General features: G+C 32.4%; 3 protein-coding genes and 5 non-coding genes across 10 annotated transcripts; 7 read left to right on the top strand and 1 right to left on the bottom strand.

Annotated features, from left to right (window-relative positions):
• The first annotated feature begins 90 nt into the window (after nt 1-90).
• On the top strand, nt 91-3,095 carry LOC107260926 (60S ribosomal protein L17-2). The gene is made up of 7 exons (XM_015716781.3): nt 91-237; nt 344-380; nt 483-523; nt 2,065-2,295; nt 2,399-2,501; nt 2,589-2,656; nt 2,755-3,095. Exons 1-7 carry the CDS (start codon nt 235-237, stop codon nt 2,824-2,826), a joined length of 555 nt encoding a protein of 184 aa, XP_015572267.1. The 5' UTR covers nt 91-234; the 3' UTR covers nt 2,827-3,095.
• On the top strand, nt 605-744 carry LOC112534103. Its single transcript, XR_003078410.1, has one exon. It is a non-coding gene; the product is annotated as a small nucleolar RNA snoR74 (small nucleolar RNA).
• Nucleotides 1,087-1,218, top strand: LOC112534104. The gene has a single exon (XR_003078411.1). It is a non-coding gene; the product is annotated as a small nucleolar RNA snoR74 (small nucleolar RNA).
• Nucleotides 1,368-1,496, top strand: LOC112534098. The gene has a single exon (XR_003078405.1). It is a non-coding gene; the product is annotated as a small nucleolar RNA snoR74 (small nucleolar RNA).
• LOC112534099 lies at nt 1,645-1,772 on the top strand. Its single transcript, XR_003078406.1, has one exon. It is a non-coding gene; the product is annotated as a small nucleolar RNA snoR74 (small nucleolar RNA).
• Nucleotides 3,096-4,267: 1,172 nt separating the features above from the next.
• LOC8286810 (signal peptidase complex subunit 1) lies at nt 4,268-5,507 on the top strand. 2 transcript variants are annotated; one of them, XM_015716782.2, is made up of 2 exons: nt 4,268-4,432; nt 5,076-5,507. In XM_015716782.2, exon 2 carries the CDS (start codon nt 5,076-5,078, stop codon nt 5,352-5,354), a length of 279 nt encoding a protein of 92 aa, XP_015572268.1. In that variant the 5' UTR covers nt 4,268-4,432; the 3' UTR covers nt 5,355-5,507. The 2 variants fall into 2 exon arrangements, 1 of the variants encoding a protein (XP_015572268.1); XR_001534948.3 differs by lacking the exon at nt 4,268-4,432 and adding an exon at nt 4,440-4,968 and having other exon boundaries at nt 5,076-5,432.
• On the top strand, nt 4,289-4,440 carry LOC112534097. The gene has a single exon (XR_003078404.1). It is a non-coding gene; the product is annotated as a U4 spliceosomal RNA (small nuclear RNA).
• A 1,344-nt stretch (nt 5,508-6,851) lies between the features above and the next one.
• Nucleotides 6,852-10,054, bottom strand: LOC8286811 (small ribosomal subunit biogenesis GTPase RsgA 1, mitochondrial). Of its 2 annotated transcripts, XM_002514883.4 has the most exons (5): nt 9,087-9,946; nt 8,170-8,391; nt 7,872-8,066; nt 7,581-7,774; nt 6,852-7,349 (listed from the first exon to the last, which is right to left on the bottom strand). In XM_002514883.4, exons 1-5 carry the CDS (start codon nt 9,786-9,788, stop codon nt 7,160-7,162), a joined length of 1,503 nt encoding a protein of 500 aa, XP_002514929.2. In that variant the 5' UTR covers nt 9,789-9,946; the 3' UTR covers nt 6,852-7,159. The 2 variants fall into 2 exon arrangements, with proteins under 2 accessions (XP_002514929.2, XP_048232568.1); XM_048376611.1 differs by lacking the exon at nt 8,170-8,391 and having other exon boundaries at nt 9,087-10,054.
• Nucleotides 10,055-16,380: the final 6,326 nt, after the last annotated feature.

Here is a 16,380-nt window from a genome sequence, read left to right as displayed (position 1 = left end):
ATAAACTAAAAGCCCAGCTCGTATTAAACATGCATAACGATAATAAGCCCATCTTTGTGAAGCCCAGCCCATGTATGATACACACAGACAAAGGCTTCTAAGAATTAGGGTTTTCATCTGTTCTAAAACCTTTATAAATCGAAACCCTAAGCGCCTCCCATTCTCTTCTTGATAGGCGAAAGTAAGAACACTTCACTAGAGGCAGAAACACCATCACCGTCACCATAAGCCGCCATGGTTTATTTCTCTACACCTCTTTCTTTATTTCTCGCATTAGGTTTATGTGATTTAAATCTCGGTTTTAATCTAATTCCAATTTTCGTTTGGCTATTATTTATTTCAGGTGAAGTACTCAAGAGAGCCTGAAAATCCTACTAAGTGTAAGTACCGAAGGATCTTTTGTGTTAAGCCTTCTTTTTTCTTTCCTCTTTTCTTCATTTTCTTTTAGCTAATTTTGGGTCTTTTCTTTTATAATTTTGCAGCATGCAAGGCAAGGGGCTCTGACCTCAGAGTTCACTTCAAGGTATTGTGATTTGATCTCTGTTTTAAAATCTTTCATTTTTGTCTTGTTCTACTTTGTGATTTGATTAGTATAAACCTGATGAAAAAAGCAGGGGCTTGTTGTATCCTTTGTGAACAGGCCTCTCGTAAACGTCAGGGAAATTAATGTTTTCATTGTTATTGGGTGAACCTCTGTTTTTTGATTTATTTGTCGCTGAAGGTTCAGTAAATAATGGAACATTTTTTTTAATCTCTTTAGTTCTATTTCCTTGATAATTTATTTCTATTTAATATGATTAGCATGTTTAGTTTTCCTAATTTGCTACTGTTGTTATTGCAGCCGTTACTTGTTGTTTGCTAGGTTGATTGTAAGATTGGATCTCTAGATGAGGTGTTGCTAAGTTGCACTTTCTTTACTAGATACGAATGTAAATGATTATTGTGTTGTTGGTCAGTCCTGCATTGAACTAGATATGCTGATTTTGGATGAACTCATAAGAACCTGGGCTTTTAGAGTGAAGCAACTATAGCTAATAAAAATATTAGAAACTTATAACTGGATATTCCAATTCTGAAAACCTGATGAAAAAAGCAGGGTCTTGTTGCCTTGTGAACTGGGCTCTTGTAAACTTCAGGGAAATTAATTTTTCCCCATTGTTATTGGGTGAACCTCTGTTGTTTATGGTAACTGAAGGTTCAGTAAATGATGGGACAATTTCAACAATTGCATTAGTCCTAGGCAGTTCATCTCTCTGAAACTGTGTTTTAACAGCGAAGCATTAGAATTATCAGAGGATTAGTATTAGCTAAAAAGTTAATGGAAAATTAGAAATTAGACTTCTCCATTTTATTTCTAAAACCTGATGAAAAAAGCAGGGCCTAGTTTCCTTATTTGGATTTGGCCCTCGTAAACTTCAGGGAAATCATTTCCATCGTTATTGGGTGAACCTCTGTAACAATTGCTGACTGAAGGTTCAGTAAATGATGGCACATCTGTATTAGGTGCTTTAGTTATATGTAATCAATCTCTCATAGTCTGTGCTTTTAAGTGAAGCAACTATATTTATCAGAGGATTGATACGGCTTAAAAGCTAGTAATAATTAGAGAACTAGTTTTGTCCATTCCAATTAAAAAACCTGATGAAAAAAGCAGGCCCTTGTTGCCTTGTGAACTGGGATCTCGTAAACTTCAGGGAAATTATTTCTCATTGTTATTGGGTGAACCTCAGTAGCTTATAGGGACTGAAGGTTCAGTAAATGATGGCACATCTATATCAATTGTTGTGGCTATTTGTAATTTCCCTCCTTCTCCTTTGCTAAGAATTAGGTTTTCTGTGTTTTACTTGCCAGTGTGTTGCTGATTACTTAGTCAAAACAGTGTAGATGTAGTTGTGTATTTTGTGTTCTCAACGTAAAAAATGCTGTAATAACTTAATTTTTCTGGCTTCTTAAAACTGGTGTATTAACGTGATAATAATTATTTTGATACTTGACCTGATATGTTATTCATTTCTTCCTGCATTGTAACGAAAATAATATAACCTTATGATGTCATTTCTTTAGAATACAAGAGAGACAGCCTTTGCCTTGAGGAAGCTACCTTTGACAAAGGCTAAGAGGTATTTGGAAGATGTTATGGCTCACAAGCAAGCTATACCTTTCAGACGTTTCTGTGGTGGTGTTGGGCGTACTGCTCAAGCAAAAAACAGGCATTCAAATGGTCAAGGACGCTGGCCTGTAAAATCTGCCAAGTTCATTCTAGATTTGCTCAAGAATGCTGAGAGCAACGCTGAGGTATATCTACTTGAACTGTCAATCTATTCTTACTGGAACTTAGCAATCTGTCCTTGATTTTTTGTGTCTACTCTGTTCTTAAATTTCGGAATTACATGTCCAGGTTAAGGGTTTGGATGTCGATGCACTCTACATTTCTCACATCCAAGTGAATCAGGCACAGAAGCAGAGGCGTCGAACTTATCGCGCCCATGGAAGAATCAATCGTAAGTTCGGATTAGATTTCTTGTGATGTATTATTATGCATGAAATTATGTGTCTATTGATTTTTATCGAGCTGTTATCTTTTGTAGCTTACATGTCCAGCCCTTGCCACATTGAGCTGATTTTGGCTGAGAAAGAAGAAGCAGTGAGGAAGGAGGTAAGTCTTTGTATAAATAGGAAAATTAATACGAGTGTAAAAAGCATATGCTGTCTCTGTTTTCATTACCTCTAATTCTTCTATGTTGGTTTGTGCAGCCTGAGACACAGCTTGCTACCAGCAACAAACCCAAGAAGTCTCAAGCTCTACGATCTGGTGCTTCCTCTTAAGTAGGGATATCATAATTTACCAATAGAAGGAGCACTAGGAAGTGTTTGTGTTTTTGTTGTTTGGAAAGAATTTTGTTGCTTTTCAATTTAGAATGAGCTACTTAGATGAATTGAACAGCTTGTTTGTTTATTTTGACCTATGTTTAGTTAATTGCTCTATGAGATTTTTGTCGAAGAATTTATTTGAGAGCTCATCTTTTCCCGAGTTTTATATGATATGATTGTATGAAGAATCACTGTGTTTGGTAATGGAATGTGTTTCCAGCTTCCATTTGTTGCGACAGAAAATAAACATCCTATGATAATATCGGTGTCATATGGGTAAAAATTGATATTTGGCAACTTCAAGATATTGATCCTTCGTTGAATGGAAGTAAATGTTGACCTGAGACTTGCTCTTAATTACATTCAACTATCCTCTTCCACAAAAATAAACACACTTCCGTAGTCTTTCTATTCCACTATTAGGTTGAGCGTGATAATGAGCTGCCTTATTCAAATGTCATTATTGTGGCTCAGTTCTGAGAGTACGAACGAGTTCAAATAAAATAATTTAAGAAACGAAAATAAACTGAGTTTGAGTTGAGTTTAAATCATTTAATTTTATTTTTTTACTTTTTATGTATTTTTATCATACAAATAAAAATAATAGATTAGCAATTTAAAAATGTTAAAACAAAAAAAGCCTATTATCAGCCATGTACTTTTTAGTTTATAAGAAAAGAATATTTATAATTTTATTGTTGGTGATAAGATGTTTCATAGCTAGTAACTAATATTAGAAAATGATGTATTCATTTTGATTAATAACACGATTTATGTAACTCTAACTTTAATTTAAACATATTAATTTTATTTTATTATATAATAAATTCAAAATATTGTAAATGTATGAAAATTTACCTTCTTAGTTAGAAATAATTAGTGTGTTATTGGAATTCAATTTCAATGTATTTAATTTCCAATTTACGCTGGTTTTACAATTTGATTGTGCTGCTTTGTTACTACGTAATAATCTCCATATATTACTTGTGAGAACCAAAATCATATTTGGTCTTCTAATATTTCATATAATTCTCCTTAATACTTGTATATTAATACCATGCAGAAGGCAAGTAGAGCAACTCTTAAACATGGTCCTTTAATTTCGTAACTTGGGAATGTCAAGTATTCGTCTTATTCTTCTCAAGATTAACAAGTAAATTGCCAAGTAATTCACCCATGAAAGGTGGGTGCTGAAGTCTGAAGTCCTGTCGCAGGTGAAATTCATTTCATTATGTGGTATCTATTTGGGGAGAGATGAACAGTAGAACAACGAATCGATCAGTATGTGTGAATATAGTGAGATTGCGAGTTGCGAAGTGAACAAGTGTATGTGAATACTAAAACCCACATCGATTATGTGGGAGTGCGTAAGAGCAGGCGCTGCCAATAAAAGAAGCTAGCCATTATTGTTAACGACATCTTTGCGCTTGGGGCAATGACGCAGCTAGTGAGGTTCTAACCGAGGCGCGTCTATTGCTGGTTGAAAACTATTTCCAAACCCCCTCTTCGGCCTTGGCTTGTCCTTGCGCTGTCGAGAATTTCTGGAAGGGCTCCCTTTGGGGTAAAGTCCTACAATTCCTAGTACTTGAAAAGTTTTATGTCCTTCTCTATATTTAGTCATATGTTTACAGAAACATATTTAGATTTTTCATTTATTGAAACCTTACATAATTATATTTTTATAATCATCTGCATGTTCATGACATTAATTAAGATTGTATTTTATATAATCTATATATCACTTGTGAAAGTTAGATATTTATTGAGTTTAAATCTCTTTAATGAAAATTTACCAGTTTATAACTAGTGAGAGTAAGTGATAGAAAATGAAAAATGACATAAAATTAATTTCAATTCGCGTTCCAAAAAGATTAAACCAGAATTTTTTAACTTTGTGGTAAATAGCACTGCTAAAAAGGGCATTTTACTTGTGGTACTTTCCCAGTAATCTGATCCAACGGTTGTCGATCCACTTAATCAAATACTTTACCATTTAGTTCCACCTTCATTTCGAATTCCTCTCTCTTCCGGACACCATCGCTCTCTTCGGCGTGATCTGAACATACTCTTTTATCTCCGTCACTTCAATTCCTCCGAGTACAAATTAGGATTTTCCCTGTCACTTCAGTTCCTTACAAATTTAAATTAGGTTTTTCCGCAATTTATCATAATTATTTTAATCTTATTTTTTGATTATTGTGTAGATGGATTGGCAAGGGCAAAAGCTAGCGGAGCAGCTAATGCAGATCATGCTGTTAATATTTGCGGTGGTGGCTTTCATGGCAGGCTACGCAACGGGTTCGTTTCAAATGATGATTCAGATTTACGCTGCTGGTGTTGTTCTCACTACTTTAATTACTGTCCCTAATTGGCCTTGGTTTAATCGTAACCCTCTTAAATGGCTTGATCCTACCGAAGCCGATAAGCATCCTAAGCCTCAGGTTCAATCTGTTACTTCCAAGAAGAAATCATCTAAAAAATAGAAACGATTCTTGAAAATCTTAAGTCTTTTAGCAATCCCTAGGGTTTGTTTTTGATCGAACAGTGAACGAATTGGATGTTACAAGTAAATTCTGTTTGGTATTAACTTTTCAAAGCTTTAGACAATGGCAAGAATTTTATCAGTTTTCTGGACATATTATTTTCCTTTTGTTGCTTGATTTCATTATTTATGATTGATTATCTATAATAATCCTTAATGGTCTGCATTGGTCTGTATTAAATGCAATTGATATTATCATCACAAGTGAAGGTAGAGAATACTAGTAGATTGCGTAATTGGTTGTATATACTTGTTTTACAAGTTGTATCTTTTTTTCAGTGATTTAACTGCATAATTGGTTCATTCTTGTCTGACAATTTATATATCTTGTTTTGAGCAATTTGCAACAAGAATATCTATGTTTAAAGTGTAGTGTTGGCCTTGTGTGCTTTTACTTTAGGTTTGCGGTGAATCCATGTGGAAGCAAACCATGAGAATATAAGGTGGTTGCCAATGCTTCGGTTTCTTTTCTTCTAGCATAAACGAATGAGTACATAAACATGAAAGGCTTAACTATTGTAGACGATAGATTAGCACAGAGAAGCATAGATTACCTCATTTGTTCTCGTTTGGGTATAACTTGAAACATAGGAACTTAAATTTGTGTCCGACTGTTGGCAGTGTATGCTTTCTCTGAAGTTACATTCTAGGGAAACATGTCGCGTTGTTTGAAGTGCAAATATATGTGCTAGCCATTAAGCTTTTAGTCATATTTGTCCCAAGTAATTGCTATAGAATTCTGATTGGCGTGGGAAACTTTATAGTGGTGATTACGCCCGTAAAGTTCTTTGATGCCATTTCAGTGATTAGCTTTTGCAAGTATTATCGAAGGCCAATGGCTCATGTTCATTGAAAGTTTGATGTCAATGCTATGTGAATATTGAATAAATGAGTGTGGTCGTTCTAGGATCCACTGCATGTTTTATATTGAGAATAAAATTGCTTTCTGATGGAGCTACATGAAACTATTATTTTCGGCGATTTTATGGTTAGAACACGTCAGATTCACCTGGAATCTAAATATCTGGGGCATGGAATGATTCAGCGGATTACCCGATATGTTGATGTAGTTGATAAAATCAATTTTTTTCTGCAATGATAATGTGGGTCATTAAATTTGTGCATCTACGCCACGAGCTTTCCTGAAGAATTCAAAATGGGGTGGTATTTCTTGGATTTTGTTTCCCAAATCTGCCCTGCCAACTTGTTTGTTGCTACTCGTTGCAATTAAATTTCCTGGAGTTCTACCATCCGCACAATTAGGAGGAGACATCTTCATTTCCTATGATCTATTGGAGTGAGAGGCAGCATCAGATACTAAACATGGCAATGGTGACTGGAGTGTCAGGTCATTAGACTCGTGATTTAACGATATCAGGAGTAATGCTCCAAGTCCCTTGTAAGGAAAAATAGTTCCATCGAGTGACAGCAGAGTGTATACGATTGAATCACAACAATGATATAACCCACCTATACATCATTCTTTCAAAACAAAGAAATTGCAGTTGGATCTCTTGTGTTCAAACACTATGCATACAGCCTCTGTACCAGCAATTAAGCACGACAGCAGTGACCATTCATGTTAGTAGAGGCAACTTTATTTTGCTGCCACCATGGAATATCATTCACTTCAAAGCAAAGCTGATCGGCCTCAAATTCTGATCTATACAAATTCAGCTCAATCTCTGTAATGGCAGTGGGGGATCAAAGTTAATTATTTACAATGTAGTGAGGGTGTTAAACTTCCTACTGATTTTCATTCTTCAGTGCCCTTAAGATGGGATCGTTTTCCTCATCCAGTAAGTTGTCATCATCATCTAGTTCATCCAACTCATCCAATAGAGATTGGTTGATCCTTTTGCGAGACTGTCTTCTATGCTTCTTAGGTTCCAAACGAGGCTCTGCTTGCTGGACACCCATATCTCCAACTTTATACCTGCCCAGTGGCACATTGAAAGTTCAGTGATCAATACCAGGAATACCTCCAAACATTGGAAAGTACACTAATGACAGCTGATCACATGCATGAAATTTAAGCTTTAAGTAGTAATGTTAATCTAGGATAAACTTTCCAAGTTTAAGAGATAAATACAAGAAGATATTATGAAACCAGAAACGCCATATATACAAAGCCTCTGCCATACACATGGTATATACTTTGACATACCTTACGTCACCCTCCTTTTTGGTTCCATAAGTCCTCAACTGAAATTCTTCCCTGATTCTGATCTCATCAAGAAGTTGAAAGTAGAAGGAATATCTCTCCCAATCCCCATTTACAATGCACCCAGGTTCACCAAGATGTAAGCAATCATTGAATGAGCATTTAGCAGGACCGCCAGAACTAAGCATTTTCTGGATCTGAAACAAAGATGTCAATTGAATAAAGCAGGCTCCAACCTGGTAAATCAGACAAATCAGTGAAGCATCTGATTATAAGTCAGGTGACAACTCAAACCTCAGGGAATGTCTCTGCAAGAGATTGCTTTGTTACTTTCAGCAAACTAGGCTGGTTAAACCCAGGAGTATCAGCAAGATAACCACCAGCAGATAGTGGAAGCAAAGAGACATTGCGAGTGGTATGCTTCCCTCTGCCACTTCTAGTTGAAACTTCCCCAACACGCTGTTCTTCAAACCACTTACTGCCCAACATCTGGTAAAAGTACATGAACAGAAGCCAAGTCTAAAAATTACAGATCTACGGACAAAAGAAAAACAAAAAAAAGTAAGGTAAAAAGCAGAAAGATCAAACCCACAGGGTCAAACCAATTATCATTTTCTGCAACATCACAAGCACGGGGTTTGTTCCTTAGAGCATTGATCAGACTAGATTTCCCAACTCCACTAGGTCCCACAATGACCGTTGTCTGTTCCCTCAAAATATATGCAAGCGAGTCAAGACCAAGTTTGGACTCAACACTGCAGAACAGCGGTTCATAGCCCCAGCTACGCAGTCTAGACTTCCAAGCAATCAGTGTCTGGATACGTCAGACAAACATTACAACTATAGTTACTGAAAATGAAAAGACTAAAACGAAACTAATTTACTGCTGCTTATGCTCTCTGTTGTTGTGAGAAGCTAGTAGTCTTTCGAGCAATCATATGCATAAGCCAAGCAATAGTAAATTCATAAAAAAATTCTTTGAGAATTAACATAATAAAGTTAAATAAAACCACGCACAAAAGAAAAAAACCTACACTGCTAACCTATGTAGTCGAACCACCATGGCAATGACAAACTAAGACAAGATAAAGTAACAGCAGGGACATTATATATTTGCTTCTAGCATAAAATTCCTATATTTCACTCTTATCATGTACAATTCAGAACTCCAACCATTATCAAAACTCTCACACTCTGACTGAAATTCACTAAAAATCAATCAGTCACATAAATTGCAGGCCAGATTACACGTTCAAAATTATTTTAAACTCCAAGATTATGCCAAACTAAAGCCGTCCTGCCATTATATACAACTACTATCGACTACGCTAAACATCATGAAACAAATTGATTTTCATATAAATGCAACCAAATATGCCATTACCACATCACAAGCAGCAATTATTCATAAGTCTCACCATAACTCACAGTAATTTACCAAAATTTCAAAAAACTATAAATACATTGCTGCTTCAGCATCCAAAGTTAAACAAAGAAAACCTAACCAACCTCTTCGTCAACAAGCTCAGATTTATTTAGAGCAAGAGTCAAAGGAATGCCAGTAGACTCAGCCTCAACCAAAAACCGAGTTAACGCAAACGGTTCAATCTTGGGTTGGTCCATAGAGAAAAGCACTAACAAATGATCAACATTAGCAACCGGAGGATCCAAAATCTCCGTACTCCGTTGAAACACATTCTCAATCATACCCCTGCGGTCTACCCAATCAATGGACCCCACAACCACCTTATCACCTACTAAAACTCTCCGTCTTATCTTCTTTAACACTGCTCTCACCACACACAACAACTCAACACCGATTCTACTATCCTCTTCTTCTGGACTCTTCAGGAAGGTTCCAGAAGAAGGCGGTAGGGATTGAATGATTACGCGCATGAAGTTGGCTTGAGCAGCAGCAACAGTGCCGACGGCTTGAGAATCGGAGAGGTTTGGTTTGGTATCCGGTGAGAGGATTGGCGAAAGTGAGGAATATTCTTTGACTAAGGTTTGTCTGGCTTTGAGGATGTATTTGTTTGGCTGTTGGGGTTTTCTAGAGATATTGTTAGGGTTCTTTTGTTGCTGCTGCTGCTGCTGCTGTTTGGATACAGTGATTGGGAGGTGGCGGGAGATGGTTATGTGGCGGAGGAGGTGGTGGTAGTGGAAGGTGGTGGGAGTTCGGTAACGGAAGAGAGAGATTGAAGCGATCGGCATGAGTAAAATGGCAGTAGCTGTAACTGTAGCTGTGTCTAGTAGTTCAGAAACGATTATTATTATTATTATTATTATTTTGACGGTTGTTTGTTGGATGGATAAAGTTTGCCGGTCCAGTTTTAGAGCATTTTAATCCATTTTTTGCTTCTAGCGGTATGCAAGAGCAAACGATTGTCTTTTTAATGCTAGTATCGTATGACTCGTCGTCGTTTCGGAGTTTCCAAAACCATTTTAATTACATTTTCGCAACCCAATTTAGTTACAATATCCTTAACCTCTAAAATGGAATTGCAAAACAGTACCAACTCTTTTTTTTCTTTTTTTCTCAACTATTCTTTTATCAATACTTGAGGAACTAACTTAGTCATGAAAATGGGGTAGCCGGAACACCTGCAGCACCATTTCTGAACCTCTTTTATCTTATAGAAATCCAACAACTTGATCCTTTATCATCAATGTATAAGTATTTGTATTTCTTACAACAAAAATCCACGGTCTCCACTCACTTATCGGAATTAGGAGATCACCCAAGGACGAAGTGGGCATCCAGGGGTGGCAGAAACCAACTGCCAAGTGGACTCTAATTAGGCTGTGTTTATAAGTCTCGAGAATTTGGCAATGGACGAGTTTAAACAAATGGGCCATTGCTCGCATGCTGGGTTACAAAAAAGCTTACCCTATATATGGTTTTTCAAGGACAAAGGGCCAAATTGGACCCAGGACTTATGGACAAGGGTTAGATTAGACCCTTGTTGTTTATACTCGGAGAAAATGGAAAAAATCTCATTCTTTTTTTAACAAGAAATTCGATCTATAAAATAAGCCATCATTCTTGATTCTCTATTACAATTTAGAGGAAAAAATGAAACACTAAATAATAATTTTATGTTTGTCTTATTTAACCTTACCATTTTGTCGTCTCATCTTGACTTAAAATTCTATGGGTAATAATCTTACTGTTTACATAGTGGTTAAGTACAAAACTTGTTTCTGTCAAAAAGAAAATACAAAATTCATTTAATCCTTTTCTCTTTGTATAGATTACCATTTGGTTGGATTTATAATAATTCTTGCATATTTATACATCGGAGGCTTTGCCCCCACGTTATTATTATTAATAATTACATTTTTTTATTTTTAGCAATTTTAAATTTTAAATCCTTTAAATGTCACATTATGACTCTCTACAAATAAATAAAATACCCACATTAGTTTATGATTTTACGTATAATCGACTCTTTCTTTCTCACCTCTATAATATACATTATATAATATTAAAAAATTCCGAATAGGTAAATAATATAAAAATTGGGATATAGATTTGTTTGGATAAACACGAAAGCAATTGATTAATTTTGTTCCTTCCTTCTTAATAGTTGACAATCATATACCTAAATTATTATTTTTATGTATAAAAACATAGTGAAATGCTGCGGTCGGTTCCTGAAGTAGGAATTAAGCCAAATTTCCTCTTTTTTCATTTGAAAAATGGTAGGAAGAAAAGAAACCACCCTCTTAGGTTGCCAAAGAGTCATTAATTCACAACCATCTTCAGTGCCCCCTAACTTAACTAATGTTAGGTTTTATTAGTTTCATCACTTCGATTCAATCCTATCCTTGACGTTAAAACAAATTTTATACATTTAGTTGACAATGTATATATATATATAACCTATATTCCAGATGTTAACTTATATTAAATTAATATAGTATTATATGTATTTAAAATTAATTTAAAACGTGTCGAGTATAATTGTTACAGATATATTTTTATTTTTTAATTTAGAGTATAATAGATTATATAAACTGTATAATAAGAGATAAATATTTTTATTATTTAATTATTAAATAATAATATTTTTGATTGATATTGATGAATAATGAAGAAGAAATGCAATTTTAGGTATAAAGAGAAAATTTAAACACTCAGTAATATCGATTAGAAATAATAAATGTTCTTTTTGTTGAAGCTATTGCACGGCGTAGGCTAGGGTGGAATTGGAAAAGGAATAGGAATCGCAATTCACCTTTTATACGTGGCAAATTCATCTCCCAATATTAGGGTTTAGGATTTGGATTTATACGCCGAGTAGATATGGATCCAAGTCAAATGCACGTGGCTTCACTTTATCAATTTATATTTCCGATTATTCATAAATTAAATTAATAAAGTTAAATATATATATATATATATATTATTTTAATTATGTAAAATAATTACATTCATCAAATCCATAAAAGGTTTCATACTTCTATGTGTCTCTTTCTTTTCCTCATCATTTTATTTTTTTATTATGTGAGTATTGTTCTCTATGATAGAAAATAAATAATAAAAAATCTAAAATTACTATTTTAATAATTAAATTATAAAAAATTTAACTATAAAGTTGACATGAAATTTCAGTTATTTATGATAGAATAATAATATATTACTTTATTAAGGTGATTGATGATCATAATTAGATTTTTATATATTATTAGATATTATATTTTTATTTTTTATATTCGAAAGTAATGTTAATTTAATATTTTTTTAAAAAATTATTAACTATCAATGATTCTTTTATTTATATTAAAAGAAAAAGAAAATTTCAAATTTAAAATTATTTTCAAATAAAAATATATATATTTACTGTCATGTTAAACATATAGCTCACAATAAGACCAACTAGTTACATTACCATTTAATTGGTTCCATCAACCAGTTCATATGAAGATTCATCTCATATCAATCACTGTGCAAAGCTATGTATAGCAAGCAATATCTATTTATTTTTTTAATAAGCAACTCGAATTTGTTTGGAACTAATATTAAAAGGTAATTTAATAAAATATTATATATCTTATTAGATAAGTAAGGGTTAGAATGAAAATAAACGAAATAATTATTTTTAAAAATTAAATAATATTATATAATATATTTATTTTGTTCAAATTCTTATTTCCTATTGTGGCAATGTAATATATTTATAAAATTATTTTTTAATTTTAAAATATTAAAAAGTAATATAATAAAAATAATATATGAATAAGAATTAATTTAATCTGTAAATAATATGATAAATTAAATTTATTTATTAAAAAAATTGAGACAAAAATAAATGAAATACTTAGCATTTCTAAACAATTTAGAAAAGAAAGAAAGGAAAAATCCAAAGTTGAAGATTTGTAAGGAGTAGGAGATATGATAAGCAGGGATGAATAATAAACAATCTCCACGTCTACTTCTAGTAGACAGCTGTTGTGGGCAAATATCAGCCGTTGGTAAATATAAAAAAAGATTTTTTATATGACACATAAAGTTTGCGTAATGACTAATGAAGTTGATAGACATGCTTTAAACCTCTTGTATTAGGTGACCACAATTCCACAATATATCCTTCATTATTAAATTATTATGCATTTAGTATCTTTATAATATAATTTAATTAACTTTTTATGTTAATTACGTCTCTATTTAAATTAGTCAACACTTCTCCATAGTTGATTGGATCCTTCTTTCTATAACTATTTTTATAGTTAAACAAAAAGAATTATAGAAATTCATTGACACTTATATATGGTTATTTAATTTTTTTATATCAATTCACCTTTTTTTATAAAATAATTTTTAAAAATTAAAAATTAATATAAAATAAAATTAAGATTGAAAAAATATCAAAATAAAATTTAAGATTTTGAAAAAATTATGATAAATCAAAATTAGAAAATTAATATTTAATCTAACCAAATATTCAGTACATTGCAATTAGGTTTATAAATTTTTTATGCTGTGAATAATAAAATATTTATAAAAATATTTAAAATTAAATTATCATTCAATATTTTACTACGAAAATCTACATAAATGCATAGTTCCTAAAGGAGATTTATTACTGTATTGATTGGATTATAAAGTTTAAAAGATAAATTGTAATGTTATGTATTCTTTTAGTCCATCATTTTTCTTTTACTTATTTTTATAAAATACACAAATATATGAAGGATGTTTCAAAAATTGCCACACTATGAATCATCTATGTCATGTGTAATCTTAATTAAATTATATTATTCTCTCTCTTACCATTAATAGATTTTAATTAAATAACTTAAATTCGAAACTGGATGCATATATAGAATTTTATCATAAATAATTTAAATATTTTAATAAACACAGTTTAAATTTATATTTTTATTGGGTATTTAAGAATAATATAAAATATTATAATCCACTCTTGTGTTATTCTGCTTAATTTAATATATATATATATATATATATATATATATTATGTTGAACATAATAATGAAATTAGAAAAATTCTAAACGTGGGAATTAAATTATATAAGAAAGAAGGAAATACCTCCCAACACTTTAATAAGAAAAAGAAAAAGAGGCTGATTTAACAATTGTATAAATTATAATATACATTTTGCCTTTTACGACAGAGCTATCATTAAGTGTGATGTTTCGGTTTATAAAACTGTGTGCCGTGCCTCCATCATATCTGTCTTTTTCCGTCGAGATGTAGATTTATACTTATCCCAAGCACAACCAGATGAGCTGATCCAACCAAAATCTGCCGAGCCGGGCGGTCGACGCAATTGGCTAACTAAACTATCCGCACTTGAAAATTCCTCTGCCATTGTGGGTCCCGTCAAGATTCCCAGTAACCAGTAGCCTATCTCGCCGTCAACTTCGACCCGACTCCGCCACTTGTGACTTGACCCAACTACTCAACCACTTTTTGCAACCAGGTCCACCCCCATTGACAAAATAATCTGCCTTTTAACTTAATGACCTAATCAACTGTTAAATGTGCCACACCCTCACAACCACTTACCAAACATTTATTTTTAATTAATTCTTTTTATAATTGAAATTGGAGTAATTGTATTGGATGGCTGTATATGACAACATTGATGTACAAGTAATTTCTTACGAGAGAAGATCAGCATTGAAATTGAAGTGTCATCTCTCAAAACCTGTCAGCCACAAAATTATACATACCAACAAAAATGTGGCCATATTATTTACGCAAGAGAGAAAGCACGGGAGAAAGAGTGTGGCAGCCATGGACCTCTCTCTCCATACAAAATCTGGATAATCAAAGGAATATTACATGCACGTCAAAGGTTCAGCATTGCAGGATTGATTCTTAACCTGACACGTCAATGACATTTAGAAGCTTCGAGTTGAAGGAGATGCAGCACTGCTATGGCTTCCACTGGTTACAACAACCAATTATATATATGAAGAATCTCCTTGAATTTGACAGTTTTCTTAATTAGCCTCCACACCACATATATTCTTTTGCAGCAATCTTCATATCTCCTTTCCAAAATCGACCCATTTGTGCATCTCATTGGTTTTTGCTTGATTCTACTTTATTAATATCTTCCTCAGGTATGATAGATACTCACTCAGATCATTTTTTTTGAATGGCCACGTATTAATTTATTTTAACTAAATTCTTATTAAATAAATATGGACCGTAATATATAATTAATTGTCGTTTTTAACAAATAAAAAATGAGCAATTTTATTATTATTTTTACTATATTATTAATTTGATTAAAAGATATATAGTTGCATTGTAATTGGGATGGGATATCCACAAAAGATATAGGGAAAAGGAAAAACACTACTCAGCAAGGAGAATCTACAAAAAGGAAAATGAATCATGGAAAGTGATGATCAATGAATGGTGTTCTTTATTTCTCATTATAAAAAGTGCATAATCAATCCTTCCTTCCAATTCCCACTTGATAATTTTGGAATCCCACTACTTATCGATTCGCATTCTTCTCAACAATTTTAAAATTTTAGTTAGTATTATCACTTCTCCATATTGAATTTTCCTTCATATAATGAATCTTTTGCAGAACAAAAAGAGCCAAAAAAAATCTTGAGAAGCAAAAATAGTCTTGACAGTAAAATTAAACCCTTCACCCTTCAGTCATTTCCTATTGTAAATCTAAACAGAAAAACTGAACTAGAGAAAGACAACAATTTATAACTTGTTAAAACACTTTTGTATTCAGATAGGTCCTATTCTGATGACCTTAATGGTGTTATTTGAATATGACCCACTAATCTATTTTAATATCCCTAATAAAAAGTTTATAAAATTATAGTAACATCCTTAATTTTTTTTTTATTTCATCAAATCTTAAATGTTTTTATAAGGATTCATTCTTTTGGTAAGATTTTAGGATTCTAATTTAATTTTGTCACTTGAGAATTTAGTTAGTTATTTTTAAAATTTTTGAATTTTATATTATTTTTATATTAAAATTTTGTCTTCTAAATTTTAAAATTAGATTCTGTAATACTAGTTTAAATAAAATAAGTCACGTTTAAGTAATATTAATGACTTGAAAGCAACAATTTAAACTAATTAAAAAATATTATACAAAATTGGTTAAAAATATTTAAGGTGCTCATTTTATATTAAATAGTTAAAATCTTACTATTATTGGTTTAAAAATTGTCTAAAATATTTAATTGTTTTTTTTTTTTGCATATATTTAAATTTGAGTAATGTATCATATTGGACTCCCACTTTCCATTTGTAGCTAAAAGAGATAATACTAACACCATTTGCATAAATAG

This window comes from Ricinus communis, chromosome 7 (genome assembly GCF_019578655.1).
Source record: "Ricinus communis isolate WT05 ecotype wild-type chromosome 7, ASM1957865v1, whole genome shotgun sequence".
Taxonomy (NCBI): Eukaryota; Viridiplantae; Streptophyta; class Magnoliopsida; order Malpighiales; family Euphorbiaceae; genus Ricinus; species Ricinus communis.
Note: the sequence above shows the minus strand (reverse complement) of the source record. Positions and strands in the feature narration are given on the sequence as shown.